The following is a 22,262-nucleotide window of genomic DNA, read 5'->3' on the forward strand; positions in this document are numbered from 1 at the left end:
AAACAGAGAGAATATTGGAGAATGAGAGAGAGAGACAGAGAGAGACATTGAGAGACTGGGACAGAGAGAGACAGAGACATTGAGAGACTGAGAGAGAGAGAGAGAGAGAGAGACATTGAGAGAGAGAGAGAGACATTGAGAGAGAGAGAGAGAGAGAGAGAGAGACATTGAGAGAGAGAGAGACATTGAGAGAGAGAGAGACATTGAGAGACTGAGGCAGAGAGAGAGAGAGATACAGAGGGAGAGAGAGATACAGAGGGAGAGAGAGATACCGAGGGAGAGAGAGAGACATTGAGAGAGAGAGAGAGACATTGAGAGAGAGAGAGAGAGAGAGAGACATTGAGAGAGAGAGAGAGAGAGAGAGACATTGAGAGAGAGAGAGACATTGAGAGAGAGAGAGAGAGAGAGACATTGAGAGAGAGAGAGAGAGAGACATTGAGAGAGAGAGAGAGAGAGACATTGAGAGAGAGAGAGAGAGAGAGAGAGAGAGAGAGACATTGAGAGAGGGAGAGAGAGAGAGAGAGAGAGAGATACAGAGGGATAGAGAGATACAGAGGGAGAGAGAGAGAGACATTGAGAGAGAGAGAGACATTGAGAGAGAGACATTGAGAGAGAGAGAGAGAGAGAGACATTGAGAGAGAGAGAGAGAGAGATATATATTGAGAGAGAGAGACAGAGAGAGACAGAGACATTGAGAGAGAGAGAGAGAGACATTGAGAGAGAGAGAGAGAGAGAGAGAGAGACATTGAGAGAGAGAGAGAGAGAGAGAGAGAGAGAGAGAGAGACAGAGACATTGAGAGAGAGAGAGAGAGAGAGAGAGACATTGAGAGAGAGAGAGAGAGAGAGAGAGAGAGAGAGACATTGAGAGAGAGAGAGAGAGACATTGAGAGAGAGAGAGAGAGAGACATTGAGAGAAAGAGAGAGAGACATTGAGAGAGAGAGAGAGAGAGACATAAGAGGAAGTAACAATCAGATGAGCTCCTGCATTTTTCAGCATTTTCTTTAAAAAAGATAGATTAGGAGTTAGATAAACTTAGATTTTGTCAGGAACACATACTGGATTCTACCCTCTACAACATAACCCCTACTTCAAATCAAAACTTAAAACCTACAACCTGATTTTGGACGGAATTACGGAATCACCTGGAAGGTTCACAACTACCAAGATTTGTTTCTCTATACAGCAAATTCTCTGGAAAACAACAGAAACCTGAAAACACCATCCAACCTGGAACTGAGTGAGTAATGCTTAGTCTGAAACTATATATTTTTTTTTTTTTTTCAAAAGCCAAGAAGAAAAATACACAACATTACTTTATAAGGATTTCTAACTCTAATTCTAACATAATTCTGCCAAGCTTGATACAGCTTCAAATAGCACTGACGTGTCAAGTGAGAGGTGTCAAAGCTCATTAGCCCAACAATGGCAGGAGAGTCACACAGTCTACCCCAACCAAATGGAGAGGCCTTAGAAGCTCCCTCCCGCTGTTCAGAGGTAATTAAAATACAGTACCCTGTGCATGTAAAGAATGATAAGTCAAGAAAAGAGTACAAAATGAAGCTCCTTATGGAAAATCAAGAGACACTTTTTGCTGACTATTACAAAAATGGGAACATCAGCAACCTTATCTTCCACACAAACCATCCCCTGGCATGGCACAGTGCTATATTAGCACACTACCCCTCTGTTACGAGAGGGGGGATTAACGAGGGGTGGAAACTCAGAATACTTGACAACGAGGACTCTGAGTTAAGTAATATAAATATCTATAAGTCCGGAACAGTGATGGTACAACGTAACCACAAACAGTTTCAGCTGGACTTTCACCTAATCAAAGAATTAGCTCAGCAGGAGAAACTCTCCCTTGATAAAGATACCCCCACCCCGAGAGGATCAGACCAGACCTCTTCATTATGTAACCCCACAGATGAGCAACCCCCAGCGGAGGGTCAACCTCCCAGCACAGATTACCACTCCCTCATTGAAATGAAGGACAAATTCACCCAGCTGGAGATAAGGCAGGTGGAGCTGGAACAGCAGGTGATTACACTTCAGTCAGCACAGACCCAGACAACAGTCCAGCACAACAACAGCCCCTTAACCAGACCCGGAGAGCTGGAGGTGGACAGAGACATATCTGCACTTTGGACAGTGGTGAGACAAATACAACAGGAGAAAGAGGAGCAGAACAGAGCACTAGAGGAGAGTATCAGACTGCTGGTGGAGGAGAGGTTGAGGGGGATGGAGGAGAGGGTGAGGGGGATGGAGGAGAAGTTGAGGGGGACGGAGTGTGACAGAGAACAACCCACTAGAGAGGTGGCCACCCCCACAGAGAAGCCAGCAGAACAGCCCACCTCAGCACCCAACAAAAGTCTCGACACCACAGCAGAACAGTCCACACCAGACCCTGACCATAGAGTCGACATCACAGCACAACAGACAAATGAAGAACCCCAAGCCCAGAGGCTCTCACCCCCTCTGAGCACCCCCCCTGTCAGCCACCCTGATAGCCCTTCTGACAACCCCCCCACACCCACTGAGGACAAACACAAGACACAGATTGTACTACTTATGGACTCAAATGGGAAATATATAGAAGAAAAAAAAACTTTTTCCCAAACACAGTGTGTCTAAACTCTGGTGTCCAAACACCCAGCGCGCCCTAGACCTTCTGTCTGAGGCCAAACTAGGCTCACCCAGCCACATAATAATACACACAGGCACAAACGACCTGAGAGCACAGCAGGAAAGAGTGGCCACAGCACTGAAGGGAGTGATTGAAAAGGCTTCTTCTACTTTCCCCAACGCACAAGTGGTTATCTCCACCCTGCTACCACGAAAAGACTTCCACCCCGCCACAATACAGCGGGTAAATGCAAGTATTTCCCGTGACTGTGCCTCAAAACCAAACGTTTTCCTGGCCCACCACTCCACCCTGGACTTGAACAGCCTCTATGACCAGGTCCACCTCTACAAGGCAGCAGTGCCCACCTTTGCCCGGACTCTAAAGGACATCGCTCTCAAACGTATATCCCCAACACTCCACACAGGAGCAACAGATCAATAGACACCCCACCCAGACCAGCGAGACACCCTCCCAGATCTGCAGGACCTCCCCTGGACCTACACATAGAGGACCCACGCCAAGAGGAATTACATCCAGACCACAGTACACCCAGACACATCCACACCCCCACCCCAACCAATCAACACCCCCCACGTCAACCATGCCCACACTCCATTTAGGCCCCCTCAGATCAGACCTATGCCACTCCTGCCCACCCCATGCACCCCACCCCCGCAAAGAGGGCCTCAACATGGAAGCCACACATACGCCCAGGTAGTGAGCGGGCAAACAGTCCCAACCCCCACTCTCACACTCGCCCAAGCCAATGGCATGTACCAGATGCTCAGCAGGCTCTGCTCACACTTACTGGCCTGAGGCTAAACCACGACCAACAACATTGGACACTCTATGGAACAAAAAGCCTTCACTATATTATCCTGGAATATCCAAGGCCTGAGGTCATCTGCCTTTGGCCTAAAGAGCAGAAACCCGGACTTCACCAAAGAAATCGGTAATACAGACATTGTCATCCTGCAAGAAACCTGGTATAGAGGAGATGGACCCACTGGTTGCCCTCTAGGTTACAGAGAGCTGGTAGTCCCATCCACCAAACTACCAGGTGTGAAACAGGGAAGGGACTCAGGGGGTATATGCTAATTTGGTATAGAGCAGACCTAACTCACTCCATTAAATTAATCAAAACAGGAACATTCTACATTTGGCTAGAAATTCAAAAAGAAATTATCCTAACAGAGAAAAATGTCCTCCTGTGTGCTACCTATATCCCCCACTAGAATCCCCATATTTTAATGAAGACAGCTTCTCCATCCTGGAGGGGGAAATCAATAATTTCCAGGCCCAGGGACATGTACTAGTCTGTGGTGACCTAAATGCCAGAACCGGACAAGAACCTGACACCCTCAGCACACAGGGGGACAAACACCTGCCTGGAGGTGACAGCATTCCCTCCCCCATATGCCCCCCTAGGCACAACTATGACAACATAACCAACAAAAACGGGTCACAACTCCTGCAGCTCTGTCGCACGCTGGGTATGTACATAGTCAACGGTAGGCTTCGAGGGGACTCCTATGGTAGGTACACCTATAGCTCATCTCTTGGCAGTAGTACTGTAGACTACTTTATCACTGACCTCAACCCAGAGTCTCTCAGAGCGTTCACAGTCAGCCCACTGACACCCCTATCAGACCACAGCAAAATCACAGTCTACTTAAACAGAGCAATACTCAATCATGAGGCATCAAAGCCAAAGGAACTGAGTAACATTAAGAAATGCTATAGATGGAAGGAATGCAGTTTGGAAACCTACCAAAAAACAATTAGGCAACAACAAATTCAATCCCTCTTAGACAATTTCCTGGGTAAAACGTTCCACTGTAATAGTGAAGGTGTAAACTTGGCAGTAGAAAATCTTAACAGTATATTTGACCTCTCAGCTTCCCTATCAAATCTAAAAATCTCAAATAGAAAACCGAAGAAAATTAACAATAATGACAAATGGTTTGATGAAGAATGCAAAAATCTAAGAAAGAAATTGAGAAACCTGTCCAACCAAAAACATAGAGACCCGGAAAACCTGAGTCTACGCCTTCACTATGGTGAATCACTAAAACAATACAGAAATACACTACGGAAAAAGAAGGAACAGCATGTCAGAAATCAGCTCAATGCAATTGAAGAATCCATAGACTCTAACCACTTCTGGGAAAATTGGAAAACACTAAACAAACAACAACACGAAGAATTATCTATCCAAAATGGAGATGTATGGGTAAACCACTTCTCCAATCTCTTTGGCTCTATAACAAAGAATAAAGAGCAAAAACATATACATGATCAAATACAGATCTTAGAATCAACTATTAAAGACTACCAGAACCCACTGGATTCTCCAATTACCTTGAACGAGTTACAGGACAAAATAAAAACCCTCCAACCCAAAAAGGCCTGTGGTGTTGATGGTATCCTCAATGAAATGATCAAATATACAGACAACAAATTCCAATTGGCTATACTAAAACTCTTTAACATCATACTTAGCTCTGGCATCTTCCCCAATATTTGGAACCAAGGACTGATCACCCCAATCCACAAAAGTGGAGACAAATTTGACCCCAATAACTACCGTGGAATATGTGTCAACAGTAACCTTGGGAAAATCCTCTGCATTATTATTAACAGCAGACTCGTACATTTCCTCAATGAAAACAATGTACTGAGCAAATGTCAAATTGGCTTTTTACCAAATTACCGTACAACAGACCATGTATTCACCCTGCACACCCTAATTGACAATCAAACAAACCAAAACAAAGGCAAAGTCTTCTCATGCTTTGTTGATTTCAAAAAGCCTTCGACTCAATCTGGCATGAGGGTCTGCTATACAAACTGATGGAAAGTGGTGTTGGGGGTAAAACATACGACATTATAAAATCCATGTACACAAACAACAAGTGTGCGGTTAAAATTGGCAAAAACACACACATTTCTTCACACAGGGTCGTGGGGTTAGACAGGGATGCAGCTTAAGCCCCACCCTCTTCAACATATATATCAACGAATTGGCGAGGGCACTAGAAAAGTCTGCAGCACCCGGCCTCCCCTGCTAGAATCCGAAGTCAAATGTCTGCTGTTTGCTGATGATCTGGTGCTTCTGTCACCAACCAAGGAGGGCCTACAGCAGCACCTAGATCTTATGCACAGATTCTGTCAGACCTGGGCCCTGACAGTAAATCTCAGTAAGACCAAAATAATGGTGTTCCAAAAAGGTCCAGTCACCAGGACCACAAATACAAATTCCATCTAGACACTGTTGCCCTAGAGCACACAAAAACTATACATACCTTGGCCTAAACATCAGCACCACAGGTAACTTCCACAAAGCTGTGAACGATCTGAGAGACAAGGCAAGAAGGGCATTCTATGCCATCAAAAGAAACATAAATTTCAACATACCAATTAGGATCTGGCTAAAAATACTTGAATCAGTCATAGAGCCCATTGCCCTTTATGGTTGTGAGGTCTGGGGTCCGCTCACCAACCAAGACTTCACAAAATGGGACAAACACCAAATTGAGACTCTGCACGCAGAATTCTGCAAAAATATCCTCCGTGTACAACGTAGAACACCAAATAATGCATGCAGAGCAGAATTAGGCCGATACCCACTAATTATCAAAATCCAGAAAAGAGCTGTTAAATTCTACAACCACCTAAAAGGAAGCGATTCACAAACCTTCCATAACAAAGCCATCACCTACAGAGAGATGAACCTGGAGAAGAGTCCCCTAAGCAAGCTGGTCCTGGGGCTCTGTTCACAAACACAAACACACACTACAGAGCCCCAGGACAGCAGCACAATTAGACCCAACCAAATCATGAGAAAACAAAAAGATAACTACTTAACACATTGGAAAGAATTAACAAAAAAACAGAGCAAACTAGAATGCTATTTGGCCCTACACAGAGAGTACACAGCGGCAGAATACCTGACCACTGTGACTGACCCAAAATTAAGGAAAGCCTTGACTATGTACAGACTCAGTGAGCATAGCCTTGCTATTGAGAAAGGCCGCCGTAGGCAGACATGGCTCTCAAGAGAAGACAGGCTATGTGCTCACTGCCCACAAAATGAGGTGGAAACTGAGCTGCACTTCCTAACCTCCTGCCCAATGTATGACCATATTAGAGAGACATATTTCCCTCAGATTACACAGATCCACAAAGAATTTGAAAACAAATCCAATTTTGAAAAACTCCCATATCTACTGGGTGAAATTCCACAGTGTGCCATCACAGCAGCAAGATTTGTGACCTGTTGCCACGAGAAAAGGGCAACCAGTGAAGAACAAACACCATTGTAAATACAACCCATATTTATGCTTATTTATTTTATCTTGTGTCCTTTAGCCATTTGTACATTGTTAGAACACTGTATATATATATAATATGACATTTGTAATGTCTTTACTGTTTTGAAACTTCTGTATGTGTAATGTTTACTGTTAATTTTTGTTGTTTAGATGATCGGATCCCCGCTCTTTCTCCCAGCTCCTCCAACGATCTGCTCCTGCTCCACATCAGATGACCCAGCTTGGTACACCCCACGCCTAACAGGCATGAACGTAGGCTAGCTGAACCCAGAACATGGGACTGGATGGCGGTGTTGTGAAAAAGAGGCTCTTCAAAAAGCCACATCCCTGGTGGTGTGCCAGCCTTACGGGACTTGACAAGAACTCTCCAAGCCTGCATAACAGACTCATAAAATGGAGTCAGGCCAGACAAATCACCCCCCTCCAGCTTTAAGAGGAAAATGTGCTTGTCTAAGCCCAAACAGCCTGCTCTCCTCATCAATGTGTAGGCTGTTTCGACCCAGCTAGATCCGTCTCTGTACAACAATCTCTGGGCTGCTTGAAGCCGGAAAGACATGATTCTAGAGGAAATGTCCACCAGGCCTTGCCCACCCTCGTGCAGTGGCAGGTACAGGGCTGCAGCTTTAATCCAGTGTTGTCCAGACCAGAAGAAATTGACAAGGGTATTCTGAAGCTCTTGTATCAGACACTTTGGTGGCTGTAAAATCATTAATCTGTGCCACAGGGTAGAAGCAGCAAGATTATTAGCTACCAGGACCGTCCCCTATAAGACAGCTGGGGCAACACCCATTTCCACCTTGACAGTCTGGCACACACTTTCTCCAATACACCCTCCCAGTTCTTTTTCTGAAAGACATCGGAGCCTAGAAAACCCCCCAAAGCCTTCATCCCATCTCTGCCCCACTGAAGCCCCCCTGGTAACTGTGGAGTGGACCCTGTCTGAAGCTGACCTGCCCACAGCGCTTCACTCTTTCCCCAATTGACTCTAGCTGAGGAGGCCCCCTCATACACCTTTAAAGTGTTTGAGAGAACCTTAACATCATCACCCCCTGTAATAAAAACTATCACGTCATCTGCATACGCAGACAGTGCTATCGTGGGACCCTTCATTACACCTGGCACAGAGAAACCAGTAAGCTTCGCTCTTAAAAAAACAAAGCATTGGTTCAATCGCCAGACTATATAACTGCCCTGAAATTGGGCATCCCTGCCTGATGCCTCTTTGGACCGGGATGTGGCAACTCAAACCACCACCCACCTTCAACATACATGAGGCCCCAGCATACAGTAAATTCATCCAAGACAAAAAAACATCCCCAAACCCAAAGGCTTTCATCGTTTTAAACAAGCACTGGTGGTCCACACGATCAAAAGCCTTCTCCTGATCCAAAGAAAGTAAACCCACATTTACATCAGACAGTTTACAAATGTCTAAAACATCTCTTATCAGAAACAAGTTGTCAACAATAGAGCGATCAGGTACACAGTAGGACTGGTCCTTGTGGACCAACAATCTCAGATACTCTTTCAACCTGTATGAGAGACATTTAGAAACAATTTTGTATTCAGCGCACAGCAAAGCAACAGGTCTCCAATTTTTTATGAGAGCCAAATCCCCTTTTTTGGCAACAGTGAAAGCACCGCACGTTGACAGGATACAGGAAGAGAATCCTCATGAAAAGATTCACACACCACTTCATTAAAATCCTCCCCAATAGACCTCCAAAAGTGCTTATAAAACTCAGATGGTAAACCATCGATGCCAGGGGCTCGGCCTGTTGAGGGCTGCATAACTGCTGTAGACAGCTCTTGCAGTGTAATGTCAGAGTCCAATGTGACTCTCTGCTCAGGTCCCAAATGAGGAAGACCGTGTAACAACTGTTCAGTACACAGAGAGTCACAATCCTCCGCCTTATAGAGGGCCGAGTAGAAATCCACTGCATGTTGATGCATTTCACTGTCATCCGTGGTCACCTTCCCATCAGGGAGACGAAGACAGACCATCTGTTTACGTTGCAATGTCGATTGTCCTAGGTTTAAAAAAATGCTAGGAGCATCCATATCCTTGAGGGAAGCGAAACGAGACCTAATCAAGGCACCCTTCACTCTTTCATGCAGAAACGACCTCAGTTCATGTCTCTTGTCCTGTAAGTTCATGACTAGTCCAGTGTCGTTCTGAGTGAGCAACTTCAATTCAATAGACTTGATGTCCTGTTCAAGGGCCTTGATAGTCTCTTTAACTTCAATTTGAGACAGAGCCGTATACTGTTGACAAAATTACCTTCTACAACAATATTTTTCTGCTGCATAACATTTCCCTCTAATACAAGTTGCAACTCTGTGCCCTCAACACGGACAGCTTGTTCCTCAGCTTGTGGCTGCTCTACCGCTGTCGGCCCACCTCTCCCTACATCAGTGGGCCCAGGCGTTACAATGACCAACTGCGCCCCTCCCTCTGCCTTCTCCCTTTTCGGGCAAACATTCCCAGCATTCCCACACTCAAAACACCATTGACTACCCGTACTAGCATAAGCCATATACAATCTGTTGTCATACTTGATTTTAAATGATGACTCCGAAGTCTGTTGTGGTGAGTCCAGAAACATAAACACCTGTCACCAAAACGACATAACCTGTTTCAACGCCGGGTGTTTGCAACCCAACGGGACAACCTTCATTTAACTGGCGAACTTCCCAAAGCGCAATAGCTCGCGCTCCAATAGCTCATTGGGAATAAACAGCGGTACATTTGAAATCGTTACCCTTGTTGACGGAGAAAAAAGCGACATAACTTGAATAAACATTAATTTAAGAAGTACGCCATGCTCAACCATACGATCTACAAGACACTCTTCTTTAAGAAGTACACCATGCTGAACCATACGATCTACAAGACACTCTTCTTTAAGAAGTACACCATGCTGAACCATACGATCTACAAGACACTCTTCTTTAAGAAGTACGCCATGCTCAACCATACGATCTACAAGACACTCTTCTTTAAGAAGTACGCCATGCTCAACCATACGATCTACAAGACACTCTTCTTTAAGAAGTACACCATGCTGAACCATACGATCTACAAGACACTCTTCTTTAAGAAGTACGCCATGCTCAACCATACGATCTACAAGACACTCTTCTTTAAGAAATACACCATGCTCAACCATACGATCTACAAGACACTCTTCTTTAAGAAGTACACCATGCTGAACCATACGATCTACAAGACACTCTTCTTTAAGAAGTACACCATGCTGAACCATACGATCTACAAGACACTCTTCTTTAAGAAGTACACCATGCTCAACCATACGATCTACAAGACACTCTTCTTTAAGAAGTACGCCGCGCTCAACCATCCGATCTACAAGACACTCTTCTTTAAGAAGTACACCATGCTGAACCATACGATCTACAAGACACTCTTCTTTAAGAAGTACACCATGCTCAACCATACGATCAACCAGACACTCTTCTTTAAGAAGTACACCATGCTGAACCATACGATCTACAAGACACTCTTCTTTAAGAAGTACACCATGCTCAACCATACGATCTACAAGACACTCTTCTTTAAGAAGTACACCATGCTGAACCATACGATCTACAAGACACTCTTCTTTAAGAAGTACACCATGCTGAACCATACGATCTACAAGGCACTCTTCTTTAAGAAGTACACCATGCTGAACCATACGATCTACAAGACACTCTTCTTTAAGTACACCATGCTGAACCATACGATCTACAAGACACTCTTCTTTAAGAAGTACACCATGCTCAACCATACGATCTACAAGACACTCTTCTTTAAGAAGTACGCCGCGCTCAACCATCCGATCTACAAGACACTCTTCTTTAAGAAGTACACCATGCTGAACCATACGATCTACAAGACACTCTTCTTTAAGAAGTACGCCATGCTGAACCATACGATCTACAAGACACTCTTCTTTAAGAAGTACACCATGCTCAACCATACGATCAACCAGACACTCTTCTTTAAGAAGTACACCATGCTGAACCATACGATCTACAAGACACTCTTCTTTAAGAAGTACACCATGCTCAACCATACGATCTACAAGACACTCTTCTTTAAGAAGTACACCATGCTGAACCATACGATCTACAAGACACTCTTCTTTAAGAAGTACACCATGCTGAACCATACGATCTACAAGACACTCTTCTTTAAGAAGTACACCATGCTGAACCATACGATCTACAAGACACTCTTCTTTAAGTACACCATGCTGAACCATACGATCTACAAGACACTCTTCTTTAAGAAGTACACCATGCTCAACCATACGATCTACAAGACACTCTTCTTTAAGAAGTACGCCGTGCTCAACCATCCGATCTACAAGACACTCTTCTTTAAGAAGTACACCATGCTGAACCATACGATCTACAAGGCGCTCTACTTTAAGAAGTACACCATGCTCAACCATACGATCTACAAGACACTCTTCTTTAAGAAGTACACCATGCTCAACCATACGATCTACAAGGGGCTCTACTTTAAGAAGTACACCATGCTCAACCATCCGATCTACAAGGGGCTCTACTTTAAGAAGTACGCCATGCTCAACCTCAACCATACGATCTACAAGGGGCTCTTCTTTAAGAAGTACGCCATGCTCAACCATACGATCTACAAGACACTCTTCTTTAAGAAGTACACCATGCTCAACCATACGATCAACCAGACACTCTTCTTTAAGAAGTACACCATGCTCAACCATCCGATCTACAAGACACTCTTCTTTAAGAAGTACACCATGCTCAACCATACGATCAACCAGACACTCTTCTTTAAGAAGTACACCATGCTGAACCATACGATCTACAAGACACTCTTCTTTAAGAAGTACACCATGCTGAACCATACGATCTACAAGACACTCTTCTTTAAGAAGTACACCATGCTGAACCATACGATCTACAAGACACTCTTCTTTAAGTACACCATGCTGAACCATACGATCTACAAGACACTCTTCTTTAAGAAGTACACCATGCTCAACCATACGATCTACAAGACACTCTTCTTTAAGAAGTACGCCGCGCTCAACCATCCGATCTACAAGACACTCTTCTTTAAGAAGTACACCATGCTGAACCATACGATCTACAAGACACTCTTCTTTAAGAAGTACGCCATGCTGAACCATACGATCTACAAGACACTCTTCTTTAAGAAGTACGCCATGCTGAACCATACGATCTACAAGACACTCTTCTTTAAGAAGTACGCCATGCTGAACCATACGATCTACAAGACACTCTTCTTTAAGAAGTACACCATGCTCAACCATACGATCTACAAGACACTCTTCTTTAAGAAGTACGCCATGCTGAACCATACGATCTACAAGACACTCTTCTTTAAGAAGTACACCATGCTGAACCATACAATCTACAAGACACTCTTCTTTAAGAAATACCACCACCGCTTTATTCATCCAGGATGCATACGCAATATTCTCGTATCCTACCTTCTCTCTTACGGCGACCAGAAACTCCTCCACCGTGACAGTAGCTTCAGTAACACACCTAAAGCTGTGCCGAAGTGACAGGGACGGCATCCCCATGTGGGCTGCCATCCCCGCCAAAATCAGGGTCATTAAGATACGAAAACAAAATACTTAATTCTACCACAACAAAAATAATAACCTTAATCAGCACAGAAGAAAAACAAAAAATGGCACCAAGAAATACTGAGACAGAGAGAGCAAAAGACTGAGACGGCCTAGGAACAGTGGGTTAACTGCCTGTTCAGGGGCAGAACGACAGATATGTATCTGGGGGTTTGAACTTGCAACCTTCCGGTTACTAGTCCAACGCTCTAACCACTAGGCTACCCTGCCGCCCCAGTGTATACCCTGCTTCCCGCTCAGGGCCCTACAGTGAGTAAAAGCAGAAAAGGATGCAGCTAATTTTATAGAGCTGTGTGTGAGAATTTGTGTATGTTTGCTTGTGTGTTTGTGAGAGTATGCGTGCACCTGTTTGCAACAAGACGTGACGGTTTGACACGGTTTGACTTCAGCATTCAACATTTGTCCAGAGGGGTATACTGCGATGCAAGCTATATCTACTCAGGGTTTGCTAGCTTCAGTTAACTTCCCAGTCCAGCTCAGGTTTCATCCATATTACCATGGTGGATATTGCTTGTCCACCTGACGCTAACTCTAGCAGGCTTGTTACTGCGTGTGCATATTGCACATGGCTAGTCGAACGCCAAACTCTTCATTGAGACAATGTTTTTGCCAAAATGAAAGAAAAGTTATCTTGCAACTTCAGCAGGCTTTTAGAAGTGCCGTCTTTATTTTATTACTTCTTATTGTTAATGCCAGCTTTGGTGTGCTTTGGTGTGCTTTGGTGTGCTTTGGTGTGCTTTGGTGTACTTATCAATGCATGAGAACCTTTTGTCCCACTAAAATAATGTTATTAAGTCATGCACAAGTTTTACTGTGTGTGAAGTTTCAAATGCATTATGTCATTAGCCTAAATGTGTAATGTGACAGGTATTCTGGCTTTACTCTTTTTTAACACACAATAAAAAACATTTCAATGGAATAAAATATTGAATCAGTCATCTTCCTCAAATGAAGGGGATGATGATGATGAAATATTTGCAAGAGGGAGGGAATCTGATTTCATTGGTCCAGACACTTCATTCGAGATGAATGGAGTTAGCCCTGAGTTAGCCTGCCCGGTTGCAGGTTAGTTCTGAAGGATTCGTTGCCATATAAATTTACCTGCCTAAGAGGTGAGACACTTTCATGGTACAGGTTATTCCGAGTTGAACTCAGAGTTGACCGAAGTTACTAGGCCTTTAAACCAAATGTTGCAATTGCGATTATAATGATTATAATGGGAAAATAATGATTATTCTAATTCCATAGTTAGAAGATAATAATGGGCGCTTTGAATACAGTCTTGTTTGACATGGCAACTAATGAAAATACCAGGGAGAAGTTATTGTGATTGGGTAGGAACCAAAGTTTTGGTCAGTGTTTCCTAGGGGACCCTATAATCTTTGGCTACATTAAATGTTTTCTGTTAGCTACTTCATGTAGTACTTCATGTACTCCATGTACTTCATGTAGCTAACATATTCATGCTTCGGCTATTCCTCTTTGTTTTAGAAGATACTGTTGCACAAACTTCACTGGTATCAGGATGTATAGCTTGCTACTTTAGACAGCTAACTAGTGATTAGCATTAGCGGCTAACAAGACTTAGCCACAACTTGTTGAGAAAAGAAAAGCTAGCTGTTTGCAGATGTAAGAAACACTAATAGTGTAATTATAGAACTCTTGTAGATTTATATTAACAAGCAGAGTGGAAGCAGCATCGTAGTCAGTGTTGTATGTGCTGCATTGACCATGGAGACTAATTGCAAGTGTCTGGTGGCCGAGCAAAAACAAATGCGTTCCTTGAGTGACAGGTGGCGGGGCTATGTCTGTGTGGAAAACAGAATGGAGAGAGAGGAGAGAGACGACTCAAGTAGAGGAGTAAACTATAGAAAAGGATGTTACGCACGGCGTATCACATTTAACAAACTAAACATTCAAATACAGTTATAGAAGGTAAAGTAAAAACTCAAAACCGGTCCGTGCATCATACCGGTATATAGTAAAATACGGTATAACACCCAGCCCTAGATTGAATGCGCGACCCTCGGAGCCGGGGCTCTCTGCTTATGCCCATCCTCCATCCTCATCCACAAAGCCACAATTCTACTTGATGGAAATAGTGTTACCCGTTGCCCCTAGTGGCCGGTTTTGAAGGCATCCCCTGACGTCCTGGGAACCTGGGCGAACGTTGACTATCTCCTTGGATCTGGAGTGACCTGGCTGATTAGAGGAGTATTATACATTAATTTGTGGTTGCCCCGGGAAGTCGACACAGGTCAACCCCCGACTGAACAACAGCTATCTCAAGGAGTGGCTGCTGCCAACATACCGACTCAAATCTCTAGCCACTTTAATAATTAATAATTGGATGTAATAAATGTATCACTAGTCACTTTAAACAATGCCACTTTATATAATGTTTACATACCGTACATTACTCATCTTATATGTACAGTATATACTGTATTTTATACCACCATAGTGATTTATTATTCATTATTAAGGTGAACTTTAGTTTAAGGGTGAAGCCTTCAGTACAGCTAGCTTAAATTGTCCCTGCCTGCTAGCTGAAGATGTCAGTAGTGTGTGGGTGGGAACGTTCCCACCACAAAACAAATTCTGTCAGCAAGGACATCACGAGGGAGGGATGAGCCTATCTGTCCCAGTAGTCTGATGGTCTAACATGAAGACATCCTCATTAGGGAATCAGGGACTCAGTCTGTTTTTCCCTCTGGACCCCAGCTTACACTTTCTACCATCTGCAGGGAACACACACAAATGAACACACACATACACACACGTACGCATACACATTGTGCACACACACACACATAGACACATACATACACACAGGCACACACTCAGTCACATACATACACACACACAGGCACACACAAAGTATACACTGAGTGTACAAAACATTAGGAACAACTGCTCTTTCCATGACATAGACTGACAAGGTGAAAGGTATGATCCCTTATTGATGTCCCCTGTTAAATCCACTTCGATCAGTGTAGATGGAAGGGAGGAGACAGGTTAAAGAAGGACAATTGAGACATGGATTGTGTGTGTGTGTGTGTGTGCCATTCAGACGGTGTATGGGCGAGACAAAAGATTTAAGTACCTTTGAACTGGGTATGGTAGTAGGGGCCAGGCGCACAGGTTTGAGTGTGTCAAGAACTGCAACGCTGCTGGGTTTTCACGTTCAACAGTTTTCTGTGTGTATGAAGAATGGTCCACCACACAAAGGACATCCAGCCAACTTGACACAACTGTGGGAACCATTGTAGTGAACATGGGCCATCATCACTGTGGAACCCTTTCGACACTTTGTAGTGTCCATGCCCCTGTGATTTGAGGCTGTTCTGAGGGCAAAAGCGGGTGCAACTCAATGTTAGGAAGGTGTTCCTAATGTTTTGTACACTCAGTGTATGTACTGTAGTTAGTTCAAATGAAGTGTTAGAGAAATGTGTTGAGTTATTGAAGTGGCAGTGTCACATCAGATAAACCTATGTGACTGGAGCTATTCTTCCTTCACACTTTGAGAGACCTACAACTCTCTCACTCACTCTCTCTCTCTCTCACTCTCACTCTCTCTCTCTCTCTCTCTCTCTCTCTCTCTCTCTCTCTCCCTCACTCTGACCCACAGCGTTTAGCATTGTGCTAAAACTTTTCAGCTACCCAAACATTCAGGAAGCACTTTCCTTTGATTGCTTGCTTTGCCTTGTTAAAACTAATCTCCTACAATAATATTGCTTATGGGAATCTATCATAAATATGCAAATATAATGACAAGGACTTTGCTGTGAGACAACTACAAAAGACGATTTGGTATTGAAGTAAGACCTTTTGACATGTTTAATACCTTTTTCAATACATTTTGTTATTTCTTATGGAGGCACACAGGTGCTTATCTGAGGTGTTTTAATGTGTTGCAGCAGGAGTGTTGCTCAATGTATGGCTTTAAAACACACCCACACACTATCTCACACACACACACTATCTCACACACACACACACACATTTGAACGTGCCTTTGAAGTGTGTGTGAGTGTTGTGAAGCGGCTTTGTGTTTAGTAGAGACAGTCTTTCTATCTTCACTGGAATTATATTTCTCACTTTTGCTGTTTTTCTGTCTGGTGAATATGTCTGTTTATACACCTCTACACCCACCTGTTTATACCCCTCTACACCCACCTGTTAATACCCCTCTACACCCACCTGTTTATACCCCTCTACACCCACCTGTTAATACCCCTCTACACCCACCTGTTTATACCCCTCTACACCCACCTGTTAATACCCCTCTACACCCACCTGTTTATACCCCTCTACACCCACCTGTTAATACCCCTCTACACCCACCTGTTTATACCCCTCTACACCCACCTGTTTATACCCCTCTACACCCACCTGTTAATACCCCTCTACACCCACCTGTTAATACCCCTCTACACCCACCTGTTTATACCCCTCTACACCCACCTGTTTATACCCCTCTACACCCACCTGTTAATACCCCTCTACACCCACCTGTTTATACCCCTCTACACCCACCTGTTAATACCCCTCTACACCCACCTGTTTATACCCCTCTACACCCACCTGTTTATACCCCTCTACACCCACCTGTTAATACCCCTCTACACCCACCTGTTAATACCCCTCTACACCCACCTGTTTATACCCCTCTACACCCACCTGTTAATACCCCTCTACACCCACCTGTTTATACCCCTCTACACCCACCTGTTAATACCCCTCTACACCCACCTGTTAATACCCCTCTACACCCACCTGTTTATACCCCTCTACACCCACCTGTTAATACCCCTCTACACCCACCTGTTTATACCCCTCTACACCCACCTGTTAATACCCCTCTACACCCACCTGTTAATACCCCTCTACACCCACCTGTTTATACCCCTACACCCACCTGTTTATACCCCTCTACACCCACCTGTTAATACCCCTCTACACCCACCTGTTTATACCCCTCTACACCCACCTGTTAATACCCCTCTACACCCACCTGTTTATACCCCTCTACACCCACCTGTTAATACCCCTCTACACCCACCTGTTAATACCCCTCTACACCCACCTGTTTATACCCCTCTACACCCACCTGTTAATACCCCTCTACACCCACCTGTTTATACCCCTCTACACCCACCTGTTAATACCCCTCTACACCCACCTGTTTATACCCCTCTACACCCACCTGTTAATACCCCTCTACACCCACCTGATAATACCCCTCTACACCCACCTGTTAATACCCCTCTACACCCACCTGTTAATACCCCTCTACACCCACCCTCCCTTTTTCTCTTAACCTTCTCTCTTTTTCACCCCTCCTTCCTCTCTCTCTCTCTCTCTCTCTCTCTCTTCTTTCTGTCCCCTTCCTCCCCCTCTATCCCACTTTCTACTTTCTCACTTTATCCCACTTTCTTTTTCTCTCTCTCTGTCTCTCCTAACCTTCTCTCCTATCCATCACCTCCCCCCACCTCTCCGTCCTTCCTCTCTGTTTCTCTTACCCTTCTCTCTATCCCCTGCCTCCCCCTACTCCCCCCTCCTTTCTCTCTGTTTCTCTTACCCTTCTCTCTATCCCCTGCCTCCTTCCCTACTCAAATCAAATTGTATTGGTCACATACACATATTTAGCAGATGTTATTGTAGGTGTAGTGAAATGTTTGTGTATCTAACAATACACAACAATACACACAATTCTAAAAGTAAAAAAAAAAATGGAATTAAGACATACATAAACATTAAGACGAGCAATGTCGGAGTGGCATTGACTAAAATACAGTAGAATAGAATACAGTATATACATATGAAATGAGTTAAGCAATATGTAAACATTATTAAAGTGACTAATGTTCCATTATTAAAGTGGCCAGTGATTCTGTGTCTATATATAGGGCAGCAGCCTTTTAAGGTGCAGGGTTGAGAAACCGGGTGGTAGCCGGCTAGTAATGGCTATTTAAAAGTCGGATGGACTTGAGATAAAAATCTGTTTTTCAGTCTCTCGGCCCCAGTTTTGATGCACCTGTACTGACCTCATCTTCTGGATGACAAGCCAACTTTCTTGAGCCTCCTGAGGTTAAAGAGGTGCTGTTGCGCCTTCTTCACCACACTGTCTGTGTGGGTGGACCATTTCAGATTGTCAGTGATGTGTACGCCGAGGAACTTGAAGCTTTCCACCTTCTCCACTGCTGTCCCGTCGATGTGAATAGGGGGTGTTCCCTCTGCTGTTTCCTGAAGTCCACGATCAGCTCATTCGTTTTGTTGATGTTGAGGGAGAGGTTATTTTCCTGGCACCACTCCACCAGAGCCCTCACCTCCTCCCTGTAGGCCACCTCGTCATTGTTGGTAATCAGAATGCAATGATGATTGAGTTGGAGGCTTGCATGGCCACGCAGTCATGGCTGAACAGGCAGTACAGGAGGGAGCTGAGAACGCACCCTTGTGGGGCCCCTATGTTGAAGATCAGCAAATTGGAGCTGTTGTTTCCTACCTTCACCACCTGAGGGCGGCCCGTCAGGAAGTCCAGGACCCAGTTGCACAGGGCGGGGTTCAGACCCAGGGCCCCTAGCGTAATGATGAGTTTGGAGGGTAATATGGTGTTGAATGCTGAGCGGTGGTCAATGACAATCATTCTTATATAGGTATTCCTCTTGTCTAGATGGAATAGGGCAGTGTGCAGTGTGACGGCGATTGCATCATCTGTGGATCTCTCTATACCCCCTCCCCTCTCTCCTTTACCTCCCTTCTCTCTCCTCTCTAACCCCAAGTTCTGTGGTAGTTAGTATGTCCTACTCTACTGTGATGGAGCCTACCATGTCATCAGACTGAACTTTCATTATGTACCAAGTCAGCTCTCATTAGACCCTGTGTCTGTGTGTGTGTGTGTGTCCACCAAGGTCATGTCACTACCAGTGTCTGTGTTTACAGGATTCCTGGTCTAGTCTTAGATTACCTGTCTCTGTCAATATCAGGTCAGCCATAGCCTTGTCGCGAACCAGGCTCACACGTGACTTTAGCGGTATGACAACGTGAGACTAGGTCAGCCATGTTATAGGTCTAGCAGGACTTGTTACAGAATGTAAATCAGAGAAGGTAAACCTTTCCAGGCTTCTCACTTCCTGGCTACCTGGATATATTTCAGGATTCACCTAGTCCTTGTTCCGATTCTCCTCTCTTCTACGAAAATGTGCACTTGCACACTCCCTGTCATGGATTTCAAAGGATTGCTGTAAACATTGGCTGGAGGGAGTCTCCACCATCCATGGCAGGGAGTGTAGAAGTGAACACTGAGAGAAGGGTGGAGAATCAGGATGTAGCACTAGAGTAGAGGGACTGCCTGCACCCAACAGTCGCTGTCCATTCTCCTGTGGTGCTGAACTTCAGAATTCCGATTCCATCGCTGTCCACTTCCGTGGGTCTGGATATCAGATCTCCCCTATTAGCTTGATTGATTGATTGAGCCTTTTACTCCTGTGGCAAGTTCACCAAGTCATGTCTCAGTCCAGACATGCATGTTAACATTCTGCCTTTTTCATTTCCCCTGACAGAGCACGATAAGCACCGTCTATGTAAGAGCACAGAGTACATGAACCTTCACTTTAAAGTCAAGTGGTTCCACAACGAATACGTCCGTGAACTGGCTGCCTTCAAGGACACACCCCCTGAGTATTCTCTGTAAGTAGTGTACTGCACGCACACACACACACACACACACACACACACACACACACACACACACACACACACACACACACACACAGATGCACAAAGATTATGCCTCCAAAACATGCTACCTCTCACCATTACCAATAACAGGGGAGGTAAGCATTTTTCGGGATATTTATGCTTTTTCACTCATCATGATTCACAATTCCTTCATAATTATCCGTAATCATGGTACATTCTTTTTTAAAAGTTTTAACAGGGTTCTTCTCCATAGGATAACCCTTTTTACCTGCAGATAGAACCCTTTTCTACATGGAACCCAAAAGAGTTCTAACTGGAACCAAATGTATTTTATTAGGATCCCCATTAGCCGATGCCAATGGCGACAACTAATCTTACTGGGGTCCGACACATAACAAAATTACAATAAAATATAACAATAAAACCTAACAATTTACAATAAAGGGACTCCAAAATGATCCAATACATTATTTACCATTTCTATTGGGCACAACATAAACTGAAACACAACTGAAACAAACTGCAAATGCATCCAACAAGTTTGTAGAGTCACGTGCCAGGAATATGGGACCAAATACTACACTTTTGACTAAATGTAATACACTACAAGTGAAACTGTCAAATACTTATGACACCTTCAAATGGGGGACTAGATACATAAAGTGCTTTCATTTCTAAACAGTAAAACAGATGTGTATGAAAATACCCTCAAATGAAAGGTGACATTCTGAACTGTTGCCTTGTATTACACATTTGATCTCAAATCCAAAATGTTGGAGTTTAAAGACAAATTAAAAAATAGCTTCACTTTCCAAATAAATACACACACATTACACCAGCTGAGTGTTCTCTGTAAATACTACAGCACAGTGTTTTATCCATGATGATGTCATGTTGTCTCCAACAGGAGCTGAGTGTTCTCTGTAAATACTACAGCACAGTGTTTTATCCATGATGATGTCATGTTGTCTCCAACAGGAGCTGAGTGTTCTCTGTAAATACTACAGCACAGTGTTTTATCCATGATGATGTCATGTTGTCTCCAACACCAGCTGAGTGTTCTCTGTAAATACTACAGCACAGTGTTTTATCCATGATGATGTCATGTTGTCTCCAACACCAGCTGAGTGTTCTCTGTAAATACTACAGCACAGTGTTTTATCCATGATGATGTCATGTTGTCTCCAACAGGAGCTGAGTGTTCTCTGTAAATACTACAGCACAGTGTTTTATCCATGATGATGTCATGTTGTCTCCAACACCAGCTGAGTGTTCTCTGTAAATACTACAGCACAGTGTTTTATCCATGATGATGTCATGTTGTCTCCAACACCAGCTGAGTGTTCTCTGTAAATACTACAGCACAGTGTTTTATCCATGATGATGTCATGTTGTCTCCAACACCAGCTGAGTGTTCTCTGTAAATACTACAGCACAGTGTTTTATCCATGATGATGTCATGTTGTCTCCAACACCAGCTGAGTGTTCTCTGTAAATACTACAGCACAGTGTTTTATCCATGATGATGTCATGTTGTCTCCAACACCAGCTGAGTGTTCTCTGTAAATACTGCAGCACAGTGTTTTATCCATGATGATGTCATGTTGTCTCCAACACCAGCTGAGTGTTCTCTGTAAATACTACAGCACAGTGTTTTATCCATGATGATGTCATGTTGTCTCCAACACCAGCTGAGTGTTCTCTGTAAATACTACAGCACAGTGTTTTATCCATGATGATGTCATGTTGTCTCCAACACCAGCTGAGTGTTCTCTGTAAATACTACAGCACAGTGTTTTATCCATGATGATGTCATGTTGTCTCCAACAGGAGCTGAGTGTTCTCTGTAAATACTACAGCACAGTGTTTTATCCATGATGATGTCATGTTGTCTCCAACACCAGCTGAGTGTTCTCTGTAAATACTAC

The 22,262-nt window shown here is 44.0% G+C and overlaps 1 protein-coding gene across 1 annotated transcript in view; it reads left to right on the top strand.

Moving 5' to 3' along the window:
* The window catches only part of LOC112264241 (protein unc-13 homolog C-like), a 235,001-nt gene that overhangs the window by 113,394 nt on the left and 99,345 nt on the right, over positions 1–22,262 (top strand). Inside the window, exon 19 of the mRNA XM_042331063.1 lies at positions 20,196–20,322. Coding sequence (XP_042186997.1) covers positions 20,196–20,322 — 127 coding nt within the window. The remainder of the gene's footprint in view (positions 1–20,195; positions 20,323–22,262) is intronic.

Source organism: Oncorhynchus tshawytscha, linkage group LG12 (assembly GCF_018296145.1).
Source record: "Oncorhynchus tshawytscha isolate Ot180627B linkage group LG12, Otsh_v2.0, whole genome shotgun sequence".
Taxonomy (NCBI): Eukaryota; Metazoa; Chordata; class Actinopteri; order Salmoniformes; family Salmonidae; genus Oncorhynchus; species Oncorhynchus tshawytscha.